We start from the raw sequence: 22,059 nt of genomic DNA, 5'->3' as shown, positions 1-22,059 counted from the left end.
TGAATTCCAGAGTAGTTCTATCTGCTGCTGCTTCTTCTTCTTCTTCTTCTTCCTTTTTTATTTTTTATTTTTTTATTTTTTATTTTTATTTTTATTTTTTTTAATATTATGTTGGGGAACCTTTCCAAGGTAAGGCTTTTTAGACCCACTCTACAGAATAAACTTTGGTCCCGTGTACTGCACCCTCGAAAGTTTTCTTATACGGAACTGGTTAAATCGCTGACTTTTCACCAGGAGTTATGGCCCCAAAGGATTTTTTGCACCCATGAGATGTTAAACTTTGAACTTTGAAGAGAGTGATACATCAAGACCAAGACCTTCACCACTTAGACCAACCCCTTGGGGTTGTGCTTGTATTTTCAATTACATCAAAGAAAGTTTATTAAAAAAAAATGTTGTTTTTCACCTTTGATTTTATCAAGCCTAGTCAAACGTTAATTTGATGTGGCACATGTCAACAACTAATATAAAACTACTTGATATGCACTGCATGAACAAGAAGTGTGATTGAAGATTACAAAATCTACAATGAAGAATAACCATCATCTGTTGCTTTTCGTATCTTATGATACTTTCAGCAGAAAGTCATCCCCATATCATTCATTCAGCAAAATACAAGTTACTAAAACCCACGGTTTCATGGGCTTATTATGAAAAAGCTGGATAATACCAGGTCCTTAAGCTGAAGAATGCTATGCTGGTAGTGAAAAGCTCGTAGGGAGAGCTAAAAGATTACTAATATTTATGTAACCATTTCTTGTTCTGATATAATAGACTGTGTATTACCATCACCATCTTCTACCAAACTTTAAGCAGGAAGTGGGATATCGCAGAGTGCATATATGGTATACCCTTGAAGATTTCCTGGTTATCGGCTACTCTCACTACTCCCAATTGTAATTTCTTCTTTCACCTGTTCTACTTGCTTGGGGCTCTTTCTTGATCGTCTAGTACTCTGCAAAGCATAATAACACAAACAATTACAGTAATGTGTAAAAACCTTTTTCTTCTGCTCATAAAGAACAATAGTTTTTATAGTATCTAATTGCCATACACTAAACAGTCCATCTGCCATGACATCTGTGCGATAAGTATAATTCAAAAAAAGTCTTCGAAGTCCGCCTATGAACAAAATCTCATAATGACTGCATTCTAAGATGATCCTATTATCAAATCATTTTTTTTATACGGCTAAGATGATCTATTATCAGATATATAATTCAAATAAAGGTTGTTATTTCATTGAAAAAATATTTACCACTTAATTGATCTGGCATTAGAATTCTAGATCCAATTAACCCTACCCTGTGAGAGTCAGAGAGCATCCATTATTGATATGGAATGAGACTATATCTTTTTTTTTATAAGTGATATGGAATGAGACTATATCGGAAGAATAGAACCGGAAGTGGGCATCCATGTGGATTTATAAGCTTCTCAACTCCCAGTGAAGATGCCGAACCAAGTCCACCAACCATCTTACCAAGAAGTGGCGGAACCAAAAACTAATCATATTCTTTATTTTTTTTTTTGGAAGAGTTGGCGCCAGCTGCCAGGGGGAAGGGGGGGACTAATATTGTAATAATTGAATCATAGAAAATTTTAAAGACCAAACTCTATAGGTTTTAAGAAAATTATCACAGAGAGAAGGAGAGATTTGGGGCTAAATTTAGAGTTGCAGGAAAAGAAACATGTATTTTTCGAATAAAAAAAATTATGAATGCTTAAGATTTTTTGGGGGGGTTAAGAGGGTTATTTCCAGTTTGGGGGTGGGGGCCCAGCCAGGGTGCCTTTGCCCCTGTTCCCAAGGGTTTCTATGTTAAAGTTCTATGAAAGTAGATCTCATTTGGTAGGACACTTTCTTACAAGTGAGCAACTGTTAAGGTTTGCTATACACCACCACACTCCTATTCCACTCTTATCCCACTTTATAAATGTGGCAACTCCCATCACCTTTGGATCATCTCTTATTTTTTAGAAAGAAAAACAAATGCAAAGATTGATGGGCAATCCCACCTCATCATTGTGGGATAGGAGTGGGATGAGGGTGTAGAATGTAGCATTTTCCTTTCTAAAATAGGTTGTACAAGTATTACAGTTAAATCCAATATTATTGAGTGATCGTATGTCTATTGGGATTTGTACAATATAGGATTATGAATCTACAAGGAATTGTATAGTATGTATTATAAGTGGTATTCTATGTGATATTCCCTTGTAAACCAGGAAATCCTAATCAGAATGGATGTGATGATGGGAGGACTTCATCAGCTTTTTCTATGTAAAGCCTAGATCGTGAGAGACAATTACAAAATCCTATTTTCATGCTGCTTAGAGAATAATTCTTTTTTTTATAAGGCTTAGAGAATAATTCTTAAACTGTCCCATTTATGGCCACCTAAAGAGAGGAGTAATGAGAGGGAGACCAGCAGCTAGTCGTTCTTATACAGTGTTAGGAAATGTGCCATATCAACAAAAAAGTTTTGGTTTGTATCTTAATTTGTAGCATGATTTTGCGATTGTCCAATAATTTTCCCCCTCAAACATGATTGGTGGCTCACGATTGTGTCAAAACCTACTTCCACCAATAGAAGATTACTAAAAACGAATAATCCATCACTTTTTATCTTCTTCCAAATATACAGAGCATCAAACCAGAATAAGTGGGTCACAAAATTAGCAATTGCTAAGAAAAAACTATTTTAAGGAATAGGAGAAAATTAGCAGAAATGAAAAGGGAAAAAAAAAAAAAATATAATCAAGCAATGGGAGATTTTATATGACCACACTACTAAACTGTCTCTCACTTATAGAGCAATGGAAGAAAGGAAAACATATATCGCGTATGGAACTAAAGCGGACTACTTACTTTAGAATGACAGGTGGAATTTACTAACAAGTTGCATTAGAAAAATGACCAAGAGCAAAAGCAATATGAGAATATTTATATTAAATAAGATGAACAACATTATTGGATATAATATTAGAATTTGACTTTTAGAAGCATTATGCTGTTGGTCGACCTTAGGCATAGGCTAACCCATAACAAACAAAACAATGAAAGAGGACAAGTCAAACTATACCTACATGGGATTGCATTTCCACTCTGGCACTTAGCACTAACCCAATGATCATTTCAAGTAAGACTTGGATATGCCATTGTCTATGTTCTGTTCGAAAAAAGCGTTAAACAAATTCGGGAGTTCTCAAACAGCCAATATAAAAGATTTGTGGTATTAGAATATGGAAATGAAGACTTTAACAATTGAAAGATAAAATATGAACAAACTTCTATAAGTTTCTTCCTCCATTGAAATTGGAGTCATAATTATGATTGTACGATTTTCTAGTTCTCTATATTAGTGGTTTTGGGGAAGCTTCGATCATAAAGGTTGCCAGAATCTCAATTCACAAAAACTACATAATTTTTTTTTGATAAGTAAAAATTGGGTACAAGATCCACCATAGGTGGAGAGCCTTAACCGTATGTGTGGTAACAGGTAAGCCCGAAGGCTGTTCCGGTCCCTGTCAGGGGAGATGCCAACCGTCTCTCCTTTCTACGAACACACAATAACTACATAATATAATCAAACATCAAGATTTAGGGGGACAAGAAAAGCAAACGACACAGATATATCCCTCATGATTATTCAATTTTATCCCCACCCCCCCCCTCCCGCGGCGGCCGCCGGGGGGAAAGCTGCAAATTTCGAACAGGAAGCAAACGCCAATTGGCAAATCAAGTGCAAAAAGCAAACAAAGCTGATCAACAGCGTTTTTCTTAATAAAACGTAAAAACCCTTAATTCTAAATCGCCTATTAGATACACACATACACACAATACTACAAGAAAATACAAATGAAAAGAAAGAAGAGGAGGAGGATGAGGAAAGTTGCTAACCTGTGAGTGACCAGTAGGTGGGTGGAGGCTGATGGAGCTCATGGACATCTTAGCAATCTCGGTAAGGGCAGCGTCTCGGACGCCGGGAGTCTCACTCACCAAAAGCTCGTAAGCAGCCTCAAAAGCCTCCTGCCAAAACTTAGGAAGTCTGATACTCTTGCTTTGCGTGTACACATCCCACATGTGCCTCACCACCTTCTGTCTCTCCTCCACTTCCTATATAGCCCACATAAACAACAGAAAGAATCAATATCTAACAAAATCGACATACTGTTAGAAAGAGAAACAGAGAACAGAAATCAAGGGTCGGCGGGTGGGTGTGGGTACCAGAATGTCAAGATCGTCGTGGATCAGAGAGTCGGTCGTGTCTCCGGCAAAGCGGGTGAGGTCACCGGTGGACCACTTGAGAGTGACGGAGCCGGTGAACATGGACCAGAAAGCAAGGAGAAGAATGGCGGCCAAGGCCCAGAACTTGTACGGACGGCTCTTACCGAAGAATCCAGAAGCAGCTGCTTCCGAGGAGTTGTCTTTCTTGAGTACCACCGTACTACTGGCTATCGTTGAGGAAGGAACATGAATGGTTGACTGTGGAACGTCGTTGTTCGTTCTCATCGCGAGCTCTTCACTCTTTGAGTTAATCACCGAAGCAGCGTTGGTTTCTGTGAGGCTGAGAGAGAGAGAGAGAGAGAGAGAGGAGTAGAGTGGAATTATTTGAGTACGGTCGGGTCCGACATGGGAAGAACTTGTAGGTCGAGTGTCTGAGACTCTGAAAGACAATATTATTGACTTTCAGTGGAAATAGTATGAAATAAAAATTTAAAATAATATGTTTTGGAAAACTGCCGACCTGTTGGAGGGCGGGGCCCACACGCATGCAGCTGTACGCGCGGAATTCTACGAACATGCATACACACTACTCTCTACACATGGATATTATAGTCGAAAAATGATAAACTTACAATACTTTATATATAATATTTTATATAATAATATTTTAAAAAGAGGATTATTTTTATAAAATATTTTATAAAATTAACATTATTTTATCAAAATATCTTAATTTTATAATATATATTATATTTATAACATTATTATATAAAATGATGTAAGATAGTTTTAGATGTGTTAAATAAAATATTATTTTTTAATATTATTATTATTATTTTAAGATTTAAAAAAATTAAATTATTTATTATATTTTATATAAAACTTTAAAAAAATTATAATAATGAGATGATATAATTTTTGTATCTAAAGTATTCCTTATGGATATGTATGACTTATTATTTTCATCTTATCAAAGAATATAATATTATTAAAAAAAGAAAAATATTATTTATCATCTTTACACTACACATTAATATATGATGTGTCATTTTTATTCTTTTATTTAAATACATATATTTATACATTAATATTTATGTGTTCAAATAAAATAATAAAAATGATAAATTATATATTGATGTGTAGTATAGAAGATAATAATTAGAATTTTTTTAAAAAAATTTATATAAATTTTAGTTTTTAATGACGTGATATAAATAAGATAAAACTACCATGTATGATCTGTATGACTGCCAAATAATTACTAGAAAGGCATAACTATAAGTACTGTCCATTTCAACCCGTTCGCTTTATTTCACAAATACCAGTTTTTTTTTTTTTCTTTTCATCATCATCATCTTGTGACAGTTAACATAGATTAAAAAAATAACAAGAATTATATAATTTTAATTGTGAGATTTAAAAAAGTATTTTTTTTAATATTTTTGGATTTTGATAAATTTAAATACTTTTAGAATGTAATATGAAGACGAAATTTCTTAATTATGAGAATTTAAGTGCATACAATTTTATTTATAATATTTTACGTATTGGATATTCGACCTATTTTTTTAAAAAAACTTTTTTTTTCTTTTTAAATTTTAAATTTTAAAATATTTAGCATTTCAATAATTGATACGTCAGTGCGTATAGTTATATACATACAATTATAAGTATACGTCAAATTGTAAGAATTGAATTGCAACGATGTATGATATATGCCCAATTGAGATAAGAGCAATACTAGATACAGTCTTCATTTGAGGACTGCAATACAAGCCTAGGCTATTTTACCTTTAAAATTTTTTAAAATTATAAAATTATCCCTCCTAAAATTATGTTTTCTCTCATTTTATAATGTGTCTACACATGCAATCTCCATTTGAGGACTGTAAATAGAATTTCTCTTGAGACAATTGTTGTAGTATACAAACTTATGCCGTTGGCGAGAAGGCCGTGAAGCTCTTAGAAAGAAAGGGCATAAAAGGTAGTTAAGTTGTAGGAGAACTCAACAGCTTAACACATGTTCGCCGTCAAAATGAGTCTACCAGAGTGTGTGGTGGAGTAGCGTATTAATAGTCTCTTTAAGGGGCACATGGGTGGTGTTCTTTGTAGCCTAATGTACATTTCAAGTTTCTAACTTCCAACTTCCAACTTCCTAGAAAACTAGGGTTTCCACGCATTCGGCCCCCTAGCGGGGGCACGGGTGGAGATTGGGCCAACCCGTCCCGTATTTATATATTTTATTATATAAATATATATTTATACTATACATATTTATAAATATAGTAATATTTATATTATATATAAATATAATAATATGTATTAAGTAATGCAAGACTCTTGTATTGTCTTAACAATTTATAAAAGAATCACCCTATTATACTACAACTTATACAAAATATACACTACTAAATTTTAAAACTACATAATTTTTAAATTGAGATATGCTATAAAGAAGCCACACACTTCTGCACACCACTTAAAAATATGTAATTTTACTTTTTTATCATTATGCTTCATATTTCATATTTCACATGTTAAGAAATATGAGGGTAAAAAAATAAAATCACATATTTTTAAGTGACGTGCAGGAGTGTGAGACTTATGTTTAGAATTTTTCTTTTAAATTATTGTCATATTTACAAATTTAAATTTACAATTTAGGTCTACAAATATAATTTTGATCACTTTTGAACTCATGAATAATTTTTGGGCCTAGTGGACTGTAGTTCATTAGTGAAGTGGAAGGGGGTGGGGTGGATTAGTAGTCCGCCTTGCCCCTTGGGATGCGAGGCGGGGGTGAAAACAAGCAAAAAAATAACATTGTAAGGGGATTTCCCCCTCACTCATAAGCCTACTAAGCACTCGACTGAGAGTAATGGGTGTTGTCCCAATACCTGGCCCTAGGGCCCAAATTTGCCCATAAAGTAACTCGCCTACAAGGGAAAGTAAGTAATGATGGATGATGGGATGGACATGCCTGATGCCGCTCAGCCGCATTCCACTCATGGAAACTCGTACAGGGCATAACAAGAAAGACAGAACCTTTGATCTTCTAACAAGGGAACATCGATGGACGACCAATAGGACCTGCAAAATAAAGCGATCAGGAAGTCATGTCGCATTAATGGCACCACTTCCTGAGAAACATGGCACATTAATGACGCCATTGCAGAGACATGCCGACCCTGACAAAGGGAATAATAAAAAGGGACATGGGCCCCACGGGGGCATGGACGATTTGTCCCCCAGACTTCCAGTAAAAATAGCAATTTTCAGATACGAAAAAGCTCTCTAGGCTCTAGACTCTAGACTCTAGACTCTCTTATTATTTATAAATTTTCAAAATATTCTACTAACTTTGGCATTAGAGACTACCCAGCCCCAATGCCGCCCTCTCCCAGCTTCTTTCTTTTTCGTTTTCGCAAGCCCAACTTTAAAGATCTGAATTGTTGGAACCTGACTCAAAAGAGTACAAAACACGATATTAACAAACATAAAGAAGAAAAAACCATTAAAAAGAGTAAGAGAAGATATATTTGTAAGCCTTATTTTTAAACACTCAACACATCATTGATGTGGAAGCTTATCATGTCAATTATGTTAAAAAATAATTGGTATTTTAATTTTTTTAAAAAGTCATAATAGATCACATTATAAGAGGGTAAACACACCGCTTATATGTAGCAAAACTAAGAGAATAAATAGTGGAGATATAGTTAGGAGGATAGTCAGCAAAGCAAAGACGAATATAAAATTGTTCACATGTAGAACTCATGCACATCTCATGAGGAGGTGTGTCTCGTAAAAGATTTTGATAGATATAAAGAGTGGTAGTAATTGAATGGGTTGATGAAAATGAAAGAAGATAGACAAAAACAGGCCCCTACCTCCCATGAGATCTAGTTGGGGGGATGAGGAGGGAAGGTTTCAACTGTGGTTGTAAGAGGATTTCGGATGTCAAATTCGGCCTCTAATCAAATAGATACCGGTATCCCGAAAGTCCCCCGAACAGGTAAAATATATATTTTTTATTTGATGTATTTTTTTAATCATCATAAACATTTATAAAAAAAATAAAAAATTCATAATATCATTAAAAATATTTTTTTAATCAATAAGTAAAAAAAAAAAAAGATTTTGAGACACATCTTCGGGACACATCTTCAGGTGATTTAACATTTATGAATTCATAATCGATTGGGGAGTCGACACATCGCATACTGTTACATACAGTCACTTTTATATATTTATTATGCACTCTACTGATGTGATTGATCAAAATAATTATTTTATATTAAAAAAATAATATAATCAATCATATTAGTAAAGTGTATAAAAAATATGTAAAAGTGATTGTGATTGAATTTTTGTTATTTGATATGTCGCAATCCTATATGAAAGAGGAAAACTACCATTTATTCTGTGATGTGATAAATCGATCTAAAAAGGTAAACATCATAACATGGTCATGACTCGTGAACAACCAACCACCTACCAATTGCATAATTTAGTATTGAAAAGCAAAGGAAAAAGTGAAGGCTGATTTGAACCCATCATCCTCGACTTAAAAGACTCAGCACTTTATTCATTGCATTCAAAGGCAAAAAAAATATAATGCAACTTTTGTGAAATCAATTCTCTATAGATAAAGAGGGAGTTGGGAGAAATTATTGGTGAGCTTTTATTGTTGGGGTTGTAGTGTTTTTATTGTCATCCCCCCGAGGGGCTAAAATGCCCCAGAAAATATTTTAGTTTATGTCTTGATGAACTTTTTTTTTGCCAGTTGATAATGATATATATTAAACCATAATCCAGAAATACAAAGTTCAGCAGGAGTTAAAGGAAATTATACAGGTAGTGGGGGTGAATATTTTCCATTATGAAATTGCAAGAGAGAAGGAGGAATTTGTATAAGAGGGGTATTACCAAAAGCTTGCGTTGTTGTTGCCCATTAAGCAAGATTATGCGCGTATCGATTTTGGGATCGATAAATTTTCCTCGCAGTCTAATCTTTGAATGAAGTTAAGTGGTATTTGATATCACTGATGATAGGGCTCAGGATCCATTCTTGGATACGAGAGGAGTGTGTGATGGCATGGATCACCTTTGAGTCGCCTTCACCATAGATCATAGACAATGGTGAAATTTTTTCCAGTTTTTGGCTTTTAGCTTCTTTGATACCCATTAAGGCTGCTGGGGCTTCTCCTAGATTCGGGTTTGCATTGTATATGAAATCTGTCTTTGCAAATAAAATTTCACCATTGTCTTTCTAGCATATAGTTGCCAGGATGTTTCCATGCTGTCTAACTGCAACATCAAATGTGATAACATGAAGCTCTCTTAATGTTCAGTTTAAACATGTTTATATAGAGATTAATATGATTTTTTTGGCTAAAAATGGGACTGAGGGCAGTAATTTGGAGTTTACTAGAGAAGATCTTGGTCCAGGAAGGCTTAGGAGTCTTTTATGTACAGATAGATTGGGCATCTCTTACATTAGACGCTAGTTTTTTGTAGGGATGCATTTTATTTTGATTGTGATGTACGGTTATTCCTTCGCCTGAGTGACGGTTTTATTAATAAATGGAGGTGAAGCCTCCGTTAAAAAAAAAAAAAAGGCGATAGGTTCTGACTTCATGTGTTAGAAATTCTAGGATATCAGAGGCCTGAGGCCTGATTGCTGAGAGCAACGAGTTGGCTACTATTAATTAATGGTACTATCGAGATTGTCTAAAAACTTGGATATGTGCCACATGGTGGAGAGGCAGATTTGTCTGGGCCATTTGTTCTTGCTTCTGAGGGTTGACTTCTAGCTTGATGAACATTATCATCGTGTAGAGTTGATTTGTTACTGCTAGTTGCTCTAGAATATAATTTTTTGATACAAAATTCTTTCCTTTTGCCTTCTTCCTAGTTGATAACGACCGCTTTGCCTTTTTCAAGATGTTCAGTTGATTTGTTACTGCTAGTTGCTCTAGAATATAATTTTTTGATACAAAATTCTTTCCTTTTGCCTTCTTCCTAGTTGATGATGACCGCTTTGCCTTTTTCAAGATGTTCAACTTGGGCGTTTTTCACCGAAGCTTCCATGACCCTTGAGAGCTCTTGCTTGTGGGGGATTTGTTGGACTTGTGAAATCGGTGGAACAAATTTGGGATGTTCTCTCAGAGGTTCCTCAAGACGCACCATACGTCTTTGGTCCTAAAGGTCTACACGCATCCATGGACCGAACCAAGGCCCATCTGCAGTTCTGATATAGATAGGACATGCTTGTTGGTGGTGACCTAATCTTCCACAGCCATAGCAAAATTCTTATGGTCTCTCATATTTGAAGCTAACCTTAGCAGAGTTTTTGTTGATTTTGGGCAAAGTGAATCCCTCATAAAGGGGTTAGTCCGTATTTATCTCTACTCGAATTCCTAAAAACTATCTAAAACCCATGTTTGGTATATAAGAGGGATCAATATCGATTAAACATCCAAGGACTCAGCCTATTTTGTCAGCATTGTCTTCTGTCATCATTTCTAGGGGCAAATCCATAGATCTAGATCTAGAAAGCATAGTTGGAAAGATTTATTTCTTGGAGACTTAGCCTCGTTTGTTTTCATAAAATATTCCATCTAATTATTACAACTTTCCCAACTTCCAATACAAAATAAAATAAACAATTCAACTTTTTCAAATCCTAAAATAAAAATAATATTAAAAAATATATTCTAACAATACTTTATTCAACTTTTTAACTTTAATTTCAATTCATCTCATCTTTAAAAATAAACGAGGCCCAAGTGATCATTCCTTTAGCACCATATGATAGCCTTTAAAATTTTAGAGTCGTTGGTGGAAGACTCTACTTTTTTTATAAAGGAGATGAGAAAGTGAAGAGGAATGTATTGGTCCTACATATTCGATGGTAAGTCCAAGAACAAAGCTCCAAACTACTCTTATTGTAGAATAGAGAGTATGTTTGTTTAGAGTTTTGGTGGAGACAACTTACTAATAAGAGAATGGCTTGAGATATTTTTAGCATAATCAGAAACTGGAACCAAGATAATGTCATCCCGTGTTAAGGCTTTTGTTTGTTCCATGAGCATATCTATAATCGACTTGTTTTTTGACATGTTTGGGGTAAAGTGGGTGGGAAGAAAAAGCGGGAGAAAGGTAAGTGGAAGGTACTGGATAAGAATGGAATAAAGGGAAGACTAGGTGGAGGTGATGAGGTTAAGGGCTGGATAGGTGGAGTTCGTGAGGTTTAAGGACCAGTTAGGTGGGGATCATAAATACAAAGACTACAAGGAAGAGGGAAGGAACTCATCTTTTGAGAGAGAGAGAACATGAACAAGATGACCTACCGATGTGGAAGAATGAAGATATTATGTCTTGATGAGCTTGAGAATGAAGTGTTTATTATTGGAATTTATAGGAATCCGATTTTTAGCTTGGGTTCAAATTGGTCTTTCTGTGCTTTCAAATCAATCAAGTCAGGTCCTCTACAGAGGCTTTTTCCCATTGCCTTCCTCTACCCGATATTTAGTTTAGGAAAAATATATGCATCTGCCCCACAGACACACACTCAACCTATTGAGTGTAAAAAAAAAAAAAAAAAAAAAAAAAAAAAAAAAAAAAAAAAAAAAAAAAATGATGTAAAGTGTGTGCCGGTGTGGGGCAGATGCATAGCATTTCCCTTTAGTTTACCGTGCAGCCCTAGTGGTGTAACACAATCAGCCCCGTCATATTGGTCACTTTCGAAGTGAGTTTTTTGGATCAGGCCTGATCAACACCGTCCGAATATATATTTTAACTATTTTTTTATATATATAATACATTATTTTATATAATAATTACATAAATGAATTATGTAATTTTCCTCTAAGAGATCACCATTTACCAAAATAAAATTATGTAATAAACAGTAATAAATATCACTTACTATTAATTTTACTAATTTAATATTTTTATTATCTTGAAAATGAAAAAGTCGAATTATTATTTATATTTTGTATAAAAATTTAAAAAAATTATAATAATATAATAAGATAAAACAATTTCCCTATCCAAACGAGTCCATACTTGTTAAGGAATTGATTTTTAGTGAGTTTGTAAATTATTTTTAAATATTTGAAGTGTTTAAAAGATATCTGAAAAAGAAAAAGTAGACTAGATACAATGCAGGGACACCTTTCTCTAGCATTGTCCCGTGTGTATCCCACTCATCTCTGCCCATAAAGAACCCAACTTCATAAATAATGAACATTAAGAAACATGTGCGAGTCTGCTCAGAAGATGCGTATAAGATCATAGAAATATTTCATATGTCCAGACATAATTAAGCAACATCATCATAGCAGTTGGCACATGGTTTCACAACATCATTAGTAGAAGAAGTCTGAAACATCATTGAATGAAAGAGAGGACGGCTGCGACATTTATAAAATACTTCAGATGGGTCACAAATAAAATCAAGAACACCGAAAACATTACATAAACCATGTTTATTAAGCAATAGGAATTGGAACTTATCAAATGGCACCTCAGATAATATATTCCAAAAGTGGAAATTGCAGACAATCAACACGGCATCAGATTCAGACCGCCCGTCTGCTAATTCTCATCATTGAGTGCACATTCCAAGTAGTTCAAAATTCAGAAAATCGTAAATTGTTTCCCTCACAATGACTGAATACCTCATGAGTAAATCTTTCAAAAGATTGAAAAACAACCAACTTAAGAAAAACAAATAGGAAAAAAAGTATAATCCCCAAAACGAAGATAAAAGGGAAAATAACAGAGAATTATGCCGATTAAGACAAGGAAGGCATCAGATAATAAGCGGAGATGTAGTCTACATCTAGTTCAGTGTGTAGGATAAGAATTTTCCATCATTTGCCTTCCCATGGAAGAGGGTTTCCAAACTCGACCATTAACGAAAGAGAAAAGCAAAAAGATTGAACATACTACATCAAATCTTCAAAATGATTTATAAACACAAGTAATTAACAACCAAGATATGCAAAACAAACAGGAAAGTAAAAAAAAAAAAAGAATTCAAATCGAAGCATTAAAAAGGAAAGGAACAGAGAACAATGCCTATGATCACAAGGAGGCATCAGATAATAAGCGGAGTTGTAGTCTACATCTAGTTCAGTTTGTAGGATAAGAATTTTGCATCATTTGCCATCCCATGGAAGCGGATTTCCAAAATCGACCATTACCAAAAGAGAAAAAACAAATTGAATATGCTAAATGACACCTTCAAGATTATTAATAAAAAAAAAATCAGCAACTAACAAGCAGATTAATAAACATATGAAACACAATAGACTACTTAATGGCGTCAGAGTGTGAGTATTTCTCAACACAGTTTATCAGTATATCAATAAGCGGTTTAATCACATTCATCACTTGCCATTTCATGTAGCATATCATTAGATTTACATATCAGAGAAAAACTTCAGTTATACTCAAAAAATAATGAAATTAAAGGAATGACAAAAATAAAGAAAAGAAATCAGAGAAGAGAGTATCGGTAGGTCCATTTGACACCAAGGCAAAAGACTTGAGAAGTCTGCAATGGGCTGGTAAGCCTACCTCTCTCTCTCTCGGCACCCGTCATATCTCCTCGAGCATTGAGATTGCCACTCCAGGAGAGAAGAGGGTAAAACAGATGCACTGATTTCATACAAAGAAATGGATTTGTCGTGTTCGAATAATCAATCGGAATCGACGAAAAAAAGTTACTGATACCTAAAGAAAAAATGATTCAGATTTCGAGAGTTTTCAATCGTTTGAGGATGAAGATCGACTACCCCAAATATATAGAGAAATTAGGCATTTGATAAACTAGGGTTTCGAGAAGAGGAATGCAAGGAACGGCGACTGAGAGGCGTAGGAATGGCTCCGAGTCTCCGATTAAGGCAGAAGGCCTATAAATAGGATTTCTAGGGCTAGGGTTTTACATGGGGGGGCGCTGATTAAACGGCGAGTTTTGAGGAGTATATTCCTGAAAACCCCACGGAGTGGGTTGCCGTTTAGCCCTTACTTGTGTCGTGTTCAGCTGGGCCTAGCCCACCACCGTTTATAAAATCGTCCGAATAAGTAGATGAGTTTTTCTACTTATAAGAGCACTCTCATTGGATTAACTAAATTAAAATACATTTTTAATGAATACAAGATGAATTTAATATTTAGCTATTACATTCACATAAGTTTCTACATTGGAATAACCATTTTTTCATTATATGACAATAAAATAATATAAGATGAATTTAACTTTGACTATTCACATCAAATCTCCAAATTGGATTATCCATTTATTCATTATATAGTAATGAGTAATTAATAATTTTAAAAATTTTTTAATTTTTTTAATTATGAATTTATTTTATTTTATCATATTTTACTATTCATAATATTATATATTAATTAGTAATTGTATTCTCATTATATTTTTTCAATTGTTATTTAAAATGGAGAGATAAATAATTGATATTAAAATGAGAGAGAAATAAATAATATAAAAGGGATTTGATGAATGAATAGTGTGTTCCAAATTTAGAAATTAGTTTAGACTTTACTGTAGCTATATTATAGCTAATTCAATGTGAGGGATTTTATGACCTAATAGCTAAATTCTCATTGGATTTAACTTTTAGCTAATCCAATGAGAATGCTCTAAGTCGATCTGGTTATAATGTGATTCATTATAACTTTAAAAAAAATTAAAATATCAATCGTTTTTTATCATAACATCAGTAGTGTGTTTGGTGTGTAAAGATTAAGGCTTATAAATAGATTTTTTCTAAGCATATTAACCAAATATAAGAAGTGGGAAACTTCATCACTCATTAGGATATCATATAATTATTGAGTTATTATATTCTCAAACTGATATGTAGAATACATCAGTCTTACTATTTAAGTGATGTAGATGGTATGCTCTAGACACTAAGTTCCAAATATAATTTTTGAATTTTTCATTGATTTATATTTCAAGAGTTACTTTTTCAATTAAAAAGAAATGAGCATTTGATTGCTATTCGTAAAAGGAATTACAAAAAATTGATGCACAACTTGACACGGTTCAATATGACTATATATCAAATTGTAAAGTAATTTATATTATAAGGTAAATCTAATGTATTACATCAAGTCACGTCTATTTATAAGGTTTTTGTTTATAATTTTTTTTACAGACCTACTAACATGACTTTTTCATTTGCATCAATTTACCCAAACCTTCATCCTCCCTAACTTGACTACTCAAGAAAACCATCTAAAATCCTAAAGTTAACACTCACTTACCATGTTTTTTCTCTCAAATCATCGTTGCATTTTGTAGCACATACCTTAATCAACAGTTTACCTCTCATGCCCTAATGCTCTCTCTAGCTAAACGGGTCTTACTGTTTGGTTATCGAAATTCACTTCACGACTAAAGTGGCACCAACGGTGACAAGAAATAGAAACAACAGAGCAAGTTGTAAGATCAGGAAAATAAAATATTGATTAGTGGACAGAAAGAGCAGAAACAAAATAAATGTAAGCATCCCCTATGTTATAAAGGTAAGAACAAACCAGTTGGTCATTTACCAAAATACGAATTAAGGTTTCCTTGGGTTAACTTGTATCTTCCTGATAAGGTAGTCCTCCAAACTAACACCTGCTTCCACTATTCTAGTGTGACGCTTTATTTCTATCCTCATAATATCTTCCAAAACTTTTCCCAATCCTCCAGTTTCACAAATCCTGGGTATTATTGTCATCCAAGTATTGACATGAGGAGCTTCCCCGTGCTTTAGCACCTCCCCTAGTACTCCACAAGCTTCCTCGGCCCTACCAACATTACAATACCCCTTGACTAGAGCATGAATAACAGAGAAATGTGGAGATAATCCTTTTGTTGTCATTTCCTCCATATATTTTTTTGCCTCGTCAAACATTCCCGCATCACATAATCCATTAACTAGAGTTCGATATGAAACCAAGTTCGGCAAGCACCCATTTGATGCCATATCCTCGAGAATCTTGCAAGCATCCATTGCACGGCCTTCTCTACAAAATCCTAAAATAACTGTATTATAGTGAACAATATCAGGGTTGCATCCCTTAAATTTCATCCTACAAAGAAGCTTATATGCCTCCCTTAGCTTCTTTTTCCTACACAAACTATTCAACAAAGTGGTATAACTCAACGTGTCTGGTACAAACCCTTTGTTTAACATGTCCTCCAACAAGTCCACCGCCGTATTCACCTGACTTTTTCTACACAGGCCCTGCATCAGAATCCGATACGACTGAACATCCGGACAAACATCCCTCTTAAACATTTCATTGAACAGCTTGTATGCAATACTGAGATCCCCACAAAAGCAAAACGCACGCATCAAAACATTGTAAGATTTTGTATTAGGTTCAACACCATAGCGATGGGCATTTCGGAAAAGGTCAAAAGCTGGTCGGATATAGGTCCGGTGACAAACGAGAATCTCAAGAATGCGGTTCAAGTGTTTGGCAGAAGGCTTACAACCAAATTTGATCATGGTATAGAAGGTCTTGAGGGCCCTATCAGGCATATTAGCCTCACCATAGAGTTTAATAATGTGGGAGAAGAGAGATGGGGTGACCATGTAGCAATTGATTTGAGTCGAAAGAGAAGATGGTCAATGAGAGAGAGGTGTTTGGCACGGCCAAGTTTAAGGATAAGAGTGATGTAGGAAGAGTAAGAGTGGTGAAAGTTGAATTGCTCGTAGGCGTAGACTAAGCTTGGGGCTCTTTCTTGATCGTCTAGTACTCTGCAAAGCAATAATAACACAAACAAAGACATTAGAGTGTGTAATAACCCGTTTCTAGTTGTTTTCTCACTAAAATTTTGAGAGAAAGTTTTGTTGGCAATAAAATTAGTTAATTTTGTATTTACAGGTAATGAAGAAGTTTTATTCATATATTAGGCATGGCCAAGTACAAGAACATACATGAATATTACATGACCATGACTTACAACAGAAACAAGAAACTCGTGGACATTTAGCCCATCAAAAAAGAAAGCTTTCAACTCATCTGTTCAAACACACCAACACTTGCATACAGGGGCCACCTTTCTCTTTCTAGGGTGTGCAAATCCCCCACTCTTCCTTTGAAAAAAGTAGATAAATATGATATCCACATGAAAAAAACTAATATTTTAATAGTGGACTCCACTCTTTTTCAAAAAGTGTGTGCACACCCTAAGATTGTATTTCACATTAATTATTAAATTGAGAATGGAAAAAAGTATCTAAAAAAGAGGCATATCTTATTTTTAGACAATTGAAGCTTTGTAATATTTTAGACATGCTTTTTGAATTGAACAAGGCTAACAGAGGTATATCAACGATCTTTAAAGACCAAGAAAAAACTTTTCTAACAAAAACAAAGTTTCAAATTTAACTGGGGAGAGTTCTCAAATTGTTGGGCCATACATAAAGAAGATTAAAGTCTCGTTTGTTTTCGCAGATGAGATGAGATGAGATGAGATTAAAGTTAAAAAGTTGAATAAAATATTATTAGAATATATTTTTTAATATTATTTTTGTTTTGGGATTTGAAAAAATTGAATTGTTTATTTTATTTTGTATTGGAAGTTGAGAATGTTGTAATAATTAGATGAGATGAGATGAGATATTTTCTGAAAACAAAAGAGGCCTAAGAAGCATGTCCGAGTCGGCTCAGAAGATGCGTATAAGATCATAGACAAGTTTCATATGTCCAGACATAATTAAGCAACATCATCATAGCAGTTTGGCAAATGGTTTTACGGCATCAATTGAAAAAGTCTGAAACCTCATTGAATGAAAGAGAGGACAGCTGCGACATTTAAAACACTTCAGATGGGTCAAAAATAAAATCAAGACCACTGAAAACATTGTACAAAACATGTTTATTAAGCAGGAACTGAGAACTTATCAAATGGCACCTCAGATAATATATTCAAAAGTGGAAAATGCAGACAATCAACACGGCATCAGATTCTGACTGCCCGTCTGATAATTTTCATCATGGAGTGTACATTCCAAGTAGTTTGAACTTCAGAAAATTGTAAATCGTTTTGATCACAATGACTTAATACCTCATGAGTTTACCTTTCAAAAGATTGAACAAACAACCAACTTAAGCAAGACAAATAGGAAAAAAAGTAGAATCCCCAAATCGAAGATAAAAGGGAAAATAACAGAGAATTATGCCGATTAAGACAAGGAAGGCATCAGATAATAAGCGGTGTTGTAGTCTACATCTAGTTCGGTGTGTAGGATAAGAATTTTGCATCATTTTCCATCCCATGGTAGCGGGTTTCCAAAATCGACCATTACCAAAAGAGAGAAAAAAACAAATTAAATATGATAAATGACATCTTCAAGATTATTAAAAAACAAGAACCAGCAACTAACAAGCAGACTAATACACATGAAACCCAATAGACTACTTAATAGCATCAAACTGTGAGTATTTCTCAACAAAGTTTATCAGTATATCAATAAGAGGTTTAATCACATTCATCACGTACCATTTCATGTAGCAAATCATTAGATTTACATATCATAAAAACTTAAATTATACTTAAATAATGAGATTAAAGGAATGAAAAAAACAAATCAGAACTCAGAGGAGAGAGTATTGGTAGGTCCATTTGACACCAAAGGCAATAGACTTGAGAAGTCTGCAATGGGCTGGTAAGCTTACCTTTCTCTCTCTGCGAGCATTGAGATTGCCACTTCAGGATGGGGTAAAACAGATGCACTGATTTCACGCAAAAAAAGATGGAGTTTTCGTAATCGAATAATGGATTGGATTCGAGAACAGGAATGCAAGGGAATTGACTCTGAATCTCGGATGAAGGCCTAAAATGAAGCCACAGCAAGGAAAGTGCTGGTGCAGAGGAAAGTTGCAGTGGTAATGAGCAATTTATTGAACTTTTGAAATGAACTTGTTTTCTGTCATTTTCTGAGTCAAATGAACTCCAAATATTTTTCTAAGCTAATTTCATGGTAAGTGATTGTACCAAGAGAGTTGAAATATTTTACTGTTTACAGTTTAATCTAAGCATCAATGATGAATTTCTATGCAACAGTTTCTTAATCTATTAGCTTGCTTCACTATACAAGTTGTAATTCATTTAGATCTTAGACATTCTGATAGCAGAAAGTATTACTCCTCTATCTTCTTTGTTGGCAGGGCTGTGATTATATCATGAACCTAGGGACCCAAGGGAAGTTACTGTAAGAAACGATGATGTTGTTATGAACAATTTAATCAAACTTTTGTTGGCAAATAGAGAAGATCAAAATCAATATACAGACTCAATGCCCCCCGAATGAATGTGTGGCCTTGTCATCAATAGCTTAATAAAATGGATGAACGATGTCCATCATCAACTCAAACAACAGGAATTAATCTAAAAATCCTAACACAGAGCATGATTGGAGCGAACGCAATTACATTGAAAAAATCCTAACACAGAGTATCTAAAGCATATAGAGAAGATCAAAATCCTAACACAGAGTATCTTAAGCAAATAGAGAAGATCAAAATCAGAGTTACTACTCATAACGAGATACTTTGTACCTTTGCTTTCGATGTGATTTTCACGGCAACAGAATCCCTTCTGCAAGCTCCCCCTTTTGCCTCTAGCAGAGCTCCATTTTTCGAAATTAGGGTTTTATGGGTTTCAGTTTCATCGAGGAGGTAGGGGGTGTTTCGGTGGCTGGGGAAGCAGGAGACTCGGGGGGGGGGGGTCGAAAATGTTTCAGAGAGAGAGAGAGAGGGGAACCTTGAACGCGACGGTGGCGAGACGAACGGCGTGGATTACCTGTGTGGGCGAGACGAACGGCGAAAATGGAGAGAGAGGGGATCACTGCCTCACTGGGGAAGCAGAGACTCGGGAGGGGGAAGAGCAAATGTTTTTTCCTCTGCACCGCGGGACACAACAGTTTATGTGTGAGCTCTACGTGGCACCTCATGGAGGTAGTGTTTGGGGGAAAACGGAAGCTCCTGTGTGAAGATTTACATGGGGAGCGCTGATTAAACGGCGAGTTTTTAGGAATATATTACTCACACCCTTTGGAGTGTGTTGCCGTTTAACCCTATACTCGTGTGACCGTGTCGTGTCCAGCTGAGCCTAACCCACCACCGTCTTTAAAAGTGCACTAATAAGTAGATAAATATTACTAGTCATAAAAAAAAAATTTATAAATCGATATAGTTTTTTATAATATGCTATATATATTTTATAATAAAAATAATTTTATAATTTAATATATTACATTAAATTATATCAATTTATAAATTTATTTTTTATAGAATCTCTTTATAATTTGTAAAGGTATAATCGGTCCTACCTGGGGGTGTAAGTTGAAACCGATAAACCAGAAAACTAGACCGGATCGGACCGGACCGGTTTTACCGGTTTTGAACCGGTCCGGTCCGGGACCGGTTCTTAGAATATGAAAACCGGCCGGTTCCGGTCCGGTTCCGGTCCGGTACCGGTTTTAAGATTTTTAGGACCGGACTGAACCGGACTTGACCGATTGATAAAAAAATATATATAAAAAAAAAATTTATATTATTGTATATATAAGTTTTATACAAATTATTATATATATATATATTAATATATATAAGTTTTATATATTATGTATAATTATAATTTTTTATGTGAAAGTTTTATATATAATTATATATATTTATATATGAAATAATTTTTTATTATAATTTATAAATTATTACATAAAATGTTAATACTAAATTACTAAAAGTTTATAACTAATACTAATATTAAATATATAGTTTATAACTAATACTAATATATAACTTATAATAAAAGTATAAAACAATATTTTTTAAATTAGTTTATTTTTATTTTTATTTTTATTTTTATAAAAAAATTTATAATGATAAATTGTGAAACTTACATTTTAAAAAAATCAAAAAATCGGACCGGACCGGACCGGAAACGGGTAAAACCGGAAGTACCGGTTTAGGAGGGTAACCGGTACGTAATCGGTTTTGAAAAATATAAAACCGGTACATACCGGTTCAGTCTTAAATTTTGTCCAAAACCGGACCGGACCGGTTACACCCCTAGTCCTATCTGGTCCAAGGGAGGCCACGGATCGAAAATTTCTGTCCACCCTTTTTGTCGGACCGGACCAAACCGATTATCCTTATAGACCGGATTGGACCATTAGCTGTAGGTCTAGTCAATCCAATCGATCCATGAACATGTTTTTCCTCTTTTATTTTTTTGGCAAATAAATTAATACAAAAATTGATTAAATTAGTAAAATTAAATAAGCTATTTAATGGGGATTATCAATTATGTAACTAACTCATTAAAAAAATAATTAATTATAACTATATTTATGATGTTAATAGTTACTAACTTAATACTTTAGTATTCATAATGACCTATATTAAAATTCTAACATTTTATATATGAGTAATAAATATTAAATAATTTTATTGTTCATAGATTATTCATGCTTACTTGCAACTTCGTTTGTATTCAAAATCTACCTCAACTCATCTTAATTCATCTCATCTCATCATTATAATTTTCTCAAATTCTCACATAAAATATAATAAATAATTCAACTTTTTCAAATCGCAAAACAACTTTATCAAATTTTCACATAAAATATAATAAATAATTCAACTTCTATTCTACCATTCACAAACAATCTCAACCCATCTTAACTCAACTATGAATCCAAACCACTCTTGGTATCTTGAAAAAAATTATCTAATTACTTTAATTTGATGTAAATAATAGAGTATGTATCTACATATAATAACAT

At 34.1% G+C, this 22,059-nt stretch overlaps 2 protein-coding genes and 4 non-coding genes across 6 annotated transcripts; all 6 read right to left on the bottom strand.

The window, feature by feature from the left end:
• Positions 1-462: 462 nt before the first annotated feature.
• Positions 463-4,676, bottom strand: LOC108995571. The gene is made up of 3 exons (XM_018971159.2): positions 4,229-4,676; positions 3,902-4,117; positions 463-955 (listed from the first exon to the last, which is right to left on the bottom strand). The coding sequence occupies exons 1-3, from the start codon at positions 4,511-4,513 to the stop codon at positions 869-871; spliced, it is 588 nt and encodes a 195-aa protein (XP_018826704.1). The 5' UTR covers positions 4,514-4,676; the 3' UTR covers positions 463-868.
• Positions 3,440-3,567, bottom strand: LOC118348851. The gene has a single exon (XR_004801858.1). It is a non-coding gene; the product is annotated as a U6atac minor spliceosomal RNA (small nuclear RNA).
• An 8,366-nt stretch (positions 4,677-13,042) lies between the features above and the next one.
• Positions 13,043-13,122, bottom strand: LOC118348842. The gene has a single exon (XR_004801849.1). It is a non-coding gene; the product is annotated as a small nucleolar RNA R16 (small nucleolar RNA).
• Positions 13,123-13,330: 208 nt separating this feature from the next.
• Positions 13,331-13,410, bottom strand: LOC118348843. Its single transcript, XR_004801850.1, has one exon. It is a non-coding gene; the product is annotated as a small nucleolar RNA R16 (small nucleolar RNA).
• A 2,306-nt stretch (positions 13,411-15,716) lies between these two features.
• Positions 15,717-20,163, bottom strand: LOC108995574 (pentatricopeptide repeat-containing protein At4g01400, mitochondrial-like). The gene is made up of 2 exons (XM_035690558.1): positions 19,829-20,163; positions 15,717-17,022 (listed from the first exon to the last, which is right to left on the bottom strand). Exon 2 carries the CDS (start codon positions 16,855-16,857, stop codon positions 15,832-15,834), a length of 1,026 nt encoding a protein of 341 aa, XP_035546451.1. The 5' UTR covers positions 16,858-17,022; positions 19,829-20,163; the 3' UTR covers positions 15,717-15,831.
• On the bottom strand, positions 18,464-18,543 carry LOC118348844. The gene has a single exon (XR_004801851.1). It is a non-coding gene; the product is annotated as a small nucleolar RNA R16 (small nucleolar RNA).
• Positions 20,164-22,059: the final 1,896 nt, after the last annotated feature.

This window comes from Juglans regia, chromosome 6 (assembly GCF_001411555.2).
Source record: "Juglans regia cultivar Chandler chromosome 6, Walnut 2.0, whole genome shotgun sequence".
Lineage (NCBI taxonomy): Eukaryota > Viridiplantae > Streptophyta > Magnoliopsida > Fagales > Juglandaceae > Juglans > Juglans regia.
This window is presented reverse-complemented; position numbering and strand designations above follow the sequence as displayed.

Bases quoted from the DNA above. Each gene is read 5' to 3' on its own strand.
- LOC108995571 (XM_018971159.2), bottom strand. From the start codon at position 4,513: ATGAGAACGAACAACGACGTTCCACAGTCAACCATTCATGTTCCTTCC. The intron at 4,118-4,228 runs GTACCCACACCC...TGGGCTATATAG, and splicing joins ACGACGATCTTGACATTCTG to GAAGTGGAGGAGAGACAGAA. The intron at 956-3,901 runs GTTAGCAACTTT...TATGCTTTGCAG, and splicing joins CACCTACTGGTCACTCACAG to AGTACTAGACGATCAAGAAA.
- LOC108995574 (XM_035690558.1), bottom strand. From the start codon at position 16,857: ATGGTCACCCCATCTCTCTTCTCCCACATTATTAAACTCTATGGTGAG.